This window comes from Mesitornis unicolor, unplaced genomic scaffold (genome assembly GCF_000695765.1).
Source record: "Mesitornis unicolor isolate BGI_N332 unplaced genomic scaffold, ASM69576v1 scaffold18588, whole genome shotgun sequence".
Taxonomy (NCBI): Eukaryota; Metazoa; Chordata; class Aves; order Mesitornithiformes; family Mesitornithidae; genus Mesitornis; species Mesitornis unicolor.
This window is the reverse complement of record NW_010200103.1, coordinates 79,325-86,697: the sequence shown is the minus strand read 5'-3', so window position 1 is coordinate 86,697 and position 7,373 is coordinate 79,325. Positions and strand designations below refer to the sequence as shown.

Below are 7,373 nucleotides of genomic sequence, written 5' to 3'. Positions count from 1 at the left end.
ATCCCCAAAGTGACTGAGGTGGAGACACGACAAGGCTAAAATTCAGGGCTACCTGATTTCCCGTCAGTACCAATAGCACAGCAGATAATCGCTCTGTGACCATGAAGTCTAAGTTAGGGTTAAGATAAACTTGGGCAAGTTATCTTCTAGGGCAATAGAATTACATAGCAAACAGCAGTCCTCAAATATGACGTGATTGAAATCTCAGAGGGCAAGTTATCTGACTTTTAACCCTACTGAATGATTTGGGAAATAATATATACTGAAAGGCAGGGAAAATCCTGAAGCCACTTAATCATCATGCTCATTGATGATAGTGACGATGGGGGACTGTTAGGCTTCAGAATGCGTTTTCCATAAATGAAAAGAAAACTCTTTATATATCCTAGGAAAGTTAAGTTGTATCGAAATAATCTGTTTTCTGATTGAGAATGTCAGAGTTGGACTCCACACTGTTCCTCTTTTTCTGAATTTCATTCTTTTCTCTGGAAATGGCAGGCAAATCCATGCTAAATATTAGGAACAGTCGCACTGACTACTTCACTGAAATGCACAAATACTTGGATTTGGCTTAACAGCATAAATTAACAAAAAACAAATTTATCAAAACAAACCAGCTATATTATAAATCTAGACCAACAGCATCTTTCAAACCATGCATACTCCAAAAGCTAGACAAAATAGAAATAGCATTTCTACATCTTTCGTTTTGCAAACCTTGTATCTAACTCACACAGCTATCATTCCATTGGTGGTGTGCCAGCATCAGACTGGGATAACAGTGGGGAATTGGGCCTGTTGGTTTCTTCCTAGTAAAAGAAATGGAAGTTAAAAAAACAAAAAGCACCTTTTAAAGCAAACTAATGTAACAGAATCCCTTTGTGAATGTACTAGAATCAGCATATGGCAATTTAGCCCAACCCAGTACACATTCTTATTCATTAGACAATGTCCAGAGTCTCTGGAGAGAATATCAAACGTTATACTGGAGGCTATGCTACAATAACAAATGCTGAATATTTTGAGAAAAAAAAATCAAGGAGTGAATGTTAAATATGAAATCCGTGTGAATTTTTTCTAATAGTTTTTTAAGTAAGGTTTCTTCATCTTTAGAAATGAGGAAAACTGAAGGATAAAAAATTCACTTAGCTTAGCCAACTGATTATATCTATTCTAACTTGGTATGGTTGCTTGGGAGCTGTTTTGCTAATCCCTGCTTTGTCGTTAGGCTATATATTAGCAGGATGGAAATGGCATCACTGCACCATAATTCAGCAATATGAATACAGAACAAGGAGAGTGCAGAGCTATCGGCGGCAGTACAACAGCAGATAATAAGACTCTGTTACTCAAGCAGAATGTGTTATGTAAAGACAATTGCAGTGTAGAAGCAATAGCTCTAATCAGGTTAATTAGGCTGTATTCATGTTTCATTTATGGCGCAAGTGCCCTGTAAATTCAAAGCAGTCTACCTTATGCTCTCTGTAGCACTCAACACCATCTATTTTCTTCCTTAAGAAAAATCCCAAGGTATTTCCCATCACTTTTTAAGAATTCCTTTTCTTCATTGTTTATGAGGAAAAAAAAAAAGGGAAAAGATACTGGTTGTGTATAAAGCCAGTGCCCACATTAAAGTTCCTTCCTCTGCAAACAAATCAGGCACTTATAAGTTGTTTGTGGAGGGCCTGTTTATGTTCAGTTGTTCCTTTAAGGAAATAATGGGTACAACAATTCAGAGATCTCTTTCTCCTCACCATCAAGAAAACAAGCCCAGGTAGAGAGGAGCTATTAAAAAGAGAGAACACATGCTGCAGACGAAGGGAACGTGTCAGCCTGCACAATCTTAATTATTTTAGCTGTCTAGCAATCAGCTGTCTACATGCTGATTGTGAGCTTAGGCTCAATGTTCCCCATTAAAAAAAGAAATGTGGTATTTTTACTACCCAGTTAACACAAATCTATTCATGTTACACCTTAATTATAAAGCCTTTTATTACACTTGAAATATGTTATAGCTCCATTGTATGTGTCCCTTAGACATTATTTCAATATGCTGTTAAGAATAATGCTTCAATTAATATTTGCATCTATATAGTTCTGTAAATAAGATATATATATTCTTATATATTCTGTCCTTAAGAGGTGTGGCTAGTTGAGCACAACAGCACAATATTATTGCAGAGGTCAAGCTGTGGCACTGATGAGCAATGCCATACGAGTGGGGTGACAGAAGCAGGAGAGTTTTGCATGGTCCTGCTTGCAGTATTACACTGCTGCTCTGTGCTTACTTCCATTCTGGCTGAAGTATTTTGACTGTTTGTAAGACATTTCCAACTACATTTGACAGTCTGGCATGTATGCCAAACAAGGTATGCCACTGAACTTCACAGGGCCCACAAGGCTAGTATATCTTGTTATACCTCACACAAGTTAGGATCCTAGAAGAAAATATCAGGGAAGACTCATGTACATTTAATTTTTCGCCATCTGAACGCACAGTGAACCAACACCCCAATTGCTACTCTCTTAAAATGGTTCGTATGTCTATCATATATTTTTAAATATTTTACTAGACACACATTTAATTTCAAGATAGATCTGACTACTCAGCCAATTGCATATCTTTCCCTTTATGAAAGAAAGCTGCGACATTAAAATTCTCAAGATTTCTGGAGGTATTGGTAGCAAAGGTGCCCAGATGAGATAGCCCTGGTTTGACTTTTGGTTTTCCCCTGTTTGCACATCCAGGACGGCTGTGGGGAGCAGCAGCAGAGCAGAGGGGCTGAGCGTGCACCACACGGCTGCGTCCCTCACTGCAGCTCAGGTGCACTGGCACCACAATAATGAACTTCATTATTCCTCAGTCAGGTGGCATCACTCCAAGTAAATGAAGTAATCGTGTAAAGGGACTGCTTGATGGAGCTTGCAGTAAATATATTCTCAGGTCTGATGGTAGAGGCCTCAGGACCTATGTTCACGTTTCGCCCTTCTCCTCCCTGATGAATTGCAACAGCCAAGAAAACCTTGTTCCCCTCCTGGAGGATAGAGTCTAGGTGCCTGACTATGTGCATTACTTGCAAGTATGCCGTACCTTTCACAGCCTCGAGGAAATACCAGATATACATTCCTGAGCTCTCCTTCCTGCCCCTTCAGTAACCCTTGTACCCAGGTGGTTTTTTACGTGATATTTAATTTACCATTTGACCAAAAGACAAGCTTAAATTCAAAGTAAATGTTAAACACTCATAAAAAAATACGTAGAACTGATGTTAGGGAGCAAAATCCCTCCTGGCTTAGTTTTGCTAAGGATTGATCTAAATGTTATTACTACAAGTGGGAAATTCTGGATCTGTTTTCCCAAGGGTAGCAGAAGCCAAAACCCCATGAGATCCCACTGAGAAGGACCAGATGCTCCCAATTCACTGAGGTCCTTCTGGAAAGGTAACTGATTTGTTCTTAGATTCTTTTCATAAACAAAGACATTCATTTCCCTCCTGTTTTCATAGGATAAACTTTGACCATTAACCAGAAGGTAATGTGAGGGTCATACTGACAAGATTTGTCTACCCAGGGGTGGGTAACAAGATATGCTTGGAAAGACAGCCATGGTAGAGATCATGAAAACACAGATTCTCATTGCACGTTTATGAGCTCTAAGGTATCTCAGTCCTAAATCTACAAGATCAATTGTGGATCCTCCTCCAAAAGCAGAGTTTTAGGGTGACAGAGCAAGGTGTATCTCCAAAGCTGTGACCCTTAGCAAGAGCAAATTATCAGGAGATTGAAGAAATTATTGGAGAAAAGCTAAGTTATGTCAGTTATGATTAAGGAAATATTTTTATTTCATTTTAAATTTTGATTATGTCTTTCCCGTAGAACTACAATGTGGAGAAATGGGGAAAAAGTAGCAAGCAAGATATTTGAAAATGAAATCCTTATTTCACATAGAAAGTAAGTCAGTTGAAATCATGAGGTGGTTTGAAGTTGTCAGCATTCATGACCTCAAAAATGTTTATTTTTTGATTGATCAATACGCATTCTGAAGCACACTTATTTGTCAAACCAACATGCCAAAAGAAACATGTGATTGCATATGCCTTTATAAAAGAGAACCCAGCATGCTCACCTTTACTTTATTTCCATCATGAGGGGCTTGATATTAACCCTGATTTTAACCGTGGTAGGTAAGTAATTGATCTGCTTTGATGAATTTGAAAATAATAGATTCAGGTAAAAGTTTCAAAATCTAAATACAGTTCCCTTGCAAACATGAACTTCAATGTTTTATGGGAAAAATTATTTTATGACAATTTTTGTTGTTGTTTAGGGAAAAAAGGCTTTTGGCTATGTGATGAACTAGAAGTAAAGTTACCTAGAAAGGGTTATACCGTATGTACAAGATGAGATGTAGCTGTTCATACTAAAATATATTAATATTTTGGTGGAGTTTTTTTGGTTTATCACTTCATTTCTCTTTTTTTTTCCTTTCTCTTTCAGGGAGCCAGCACCTTAATTACCGTAAGTAATTTTCCCATCAGCTAATATAATTATAATTAGTGAAATTCAAAATAGAATCTGAAAAGTTTATCAATGTTTAATATAATTTTACAACAGCTAATTTTGTTCAGGTGCAATACAAAAACGAACAAATTTACCTTTTTTTTGTTCCATTCATTCTAATCCAGGTACTTTAATGTGTTCTGTAGAGTCTCTATAATGTTTTACGGGGACCCTTTCTTTGCAGAACCTGATTTCAGTGAAAACAAGGTTTATACGTTTGATTATGAAAGCACGATTCTCAGTGGACTTCCAGAGAAAGGACTTGCAAGAGCTGGCATAAGAATAAGAAGTAAAGTGGAAATTAGTGGTATTGGGCCAAAACTTTGTCTTATTACGGTAAGAAAATATATTCAATTTGAAATGTAAAATTCTCTTCGTACTCAACTTCTTTTTTAAGCTTTTGGGAAGTAATTAAGTTTCATCATGTGTTGTGCTTACTCAGGGAGAATGTAACTAATGCTATTATTTTTTATGCAGCGCCCTAAATTCTATTTGCACTTTGCCAGGTAATTCTCAGCTCAAGCCAGCCTTGGGCTTGAAGGATTTCTTCTGCTTTGTGGTCAGGGAGACAATGGAATGTAATTTGAAATGCACAATAATTTATTACTGGATCAATCCAATTGTTCCAAACTGTACAACCTAGGATTATTTAATCAACTGATTTCGTAACCAGCAAATGAAAGGCAATAAAACATGCGACGGTTGCTGGATGTGATTCAATATTTAGCATAATTAATGTCATCTGGTGGCTTCCTTTTCTGCAGGGTCCCAAATGACATTCTTTGTCATCCTCAATTGTATATTTTTACTGCATGCTGAGTAATTACTAAGAGTTTTGATTATGTGAAAAACACTTTTGCCTTTAACAGAAGCCTATACGTGCTTCTAATGAATGTATTGAAATGCACTCCTCAATCGCTTTACACAAACTCCACTTAGTCTTCTGTATACGTGGAAGAAAAATGATCTTTTTAAGAGCTTTTATTTGGCAAACTGAGTACTGCAGATTAGAAAGACTGGTGACTGTTTGATAAATGCTTTTAAATGCTGTAGCCTTCCAGCCTGAATTAGCCTTCTGTTACTAGGTATTTTTATAAGTTCAAATTATAATAGATCTAGACAGGAAACATTGCTTTTCCATGACCTTTGCAAATGGTTGGATTTTTCGGCAAAAAAACCCCAAACAAACAAGGAAATAAGAGCCACCCGTCCACAGGGGTGAGTAGAAGGCTTCCCTGGCAGAGAGAAGGCATAATGAATCTTGTCTTTGCCTCACATCCTCCCCCCTTCCTGCCAAAACAGCTCTTGGTGTGCCAGGTTGAGTCTTCACCAAAAATTGACTCCTGTTCCCTTAAACCTTCCTATACCACTTCACCTGCCCACTAAAACCTTCCTATACCACTTCACCTGCCCGTGTGCACTTGGGAAAAAGTTTCATTTTCAAAAACAAATACAGGAAGAATTTCAGGCAAGAAAAAGAAGAGGAAAAGAAAAAAGAAACCATGAGATTTTGGGGCAAGTTCTAAGTGAAAGGTAACGATACATTTATTCCCTTCTGCTCTGGGAAAAGTTTATTTTGCTGCTGTTATATTTAAATTAGACACTTTGGAGGGATGGTTCAGGGAATTAATCTTTCATCTATAGCCTACTAGTTCTCATTCAGCCCAAGCAAAAAAAGCTGTGTTCCCTGGGCAGTTTCCAGCTGACGATTTTTTTTTCATCGCAAACCCACAAGAAGCGCCAGCTGTGTTCAAAACCTAGCAGACAGCCTAAGTCCTAACTGGGCCCCCAGGGCTGGGGAAAACTACCTCGCCCTGACCCTGCGGAGCAGTCCCAGACCTGCCCGCATGCAATATGCCAGCAGCATGTCCAAGAGGCAGCATGAGGGATTTGCTCTGTAACAGCCTCCTCTGTAAGCTTCAGTTACCAGGGCTGGCAGTGATCTCCACCAACAGTAACAAAAATAAATATGAAAGTGTGGTCTCCAGTGATTTGCTGCATGAGGATTTAGTTTGAGTGGCTTTTTTGAGAAATTAAGCCGTGTCTTGCATCATATCTCCAGCCTGAGGTGTTGGAGGAAAGTCTCTTTAAATTGTCAAAATATATAGAAGGGAAGGGTCCTCTGAGAAACTAAGCTAAACATGCCCTGTTCCCATGGAGCAGAAATCATTCGAGTTATGCATAGTTTAGCACAACTTTCTACTTGCTTGTATGTGCCCTGGGTTGAGACTGGAGTGCGATGTGCAGAGTGGGGTTGGGGCAGCGCCTGAGCCTTCGGCTCCGCAGCAAGACGTGTAGGGGAGGACAATTTGTGTAATCTGCTCTCCGCTGTTCAAGCTAATTACAACTATCTGGCTGGCCCAGCACCCATGTTGTTATTAGTTTCTGACTGCTGTCTGTGCTCCACGACCCCGGTGAGGGAGACGGCAGAGTTCACAACAGGAGTTAATGATGCTTTACGCAACATTAACTTTCTCCTGCAATTTCCTGCAGATCTTCCATGCTACTTTTGGGTAGCAACCTGCTTCGCGCAGCTCTGGCTCATTTCTTCGTACAAGTCAACCTTTGGCAATATGGATTATCTATGAAACAGAACAGAGTGCAGTGACTGTGGAAATATCACAGGCATTTGCATTACTCTCTTTCCTTTTATATATGGAAATATGTACGTTGATAATAGCTATGTAAAGTGACAGCTTTTAAGTTTTCCCTTTGAACAGGCTTTGTGTTATTTAAAAATGTACTTTTGATGTAAGGAAAGCTTTAGATACCCATGTGCATTGAAAAAAGTTAACTTTTTTCAAGATAAATTT

The 7,373-nt window shown here is 38.6% G+C and overlaps 1 protein-coding gene across 1 annotated transcript in view; it reads left to right on the top strand.

Annotated features, from left to right (window-relative positions):
* Positions 1 to 4,144: 4,144 nt before the first annotated feature.
* Positions 4,145 to 7,373, top strand: part of LOC104544705 (vitellogenin-1-like) — a 42,631-nt gene continuing 39,402 nt past the window's right edge. Inside the window, exons 1-3 of the mRNA XM_010189646.1 lie at positions 4,145 to 4,184; positions 4,498 to 4,518; positions 4,745 to 4,896. Coding sequence (XP_010187948.1) covers positions 4,145 to 4,184; positions 4,498 to 4,518; positions 4,745 to 4,896 — 213 coding nt within the window. The remainder of the gene's footprint in view (positions 4,185 to 4,497; positions 4,519 to 4,744; positions 4,897 to 7,373) is intronic.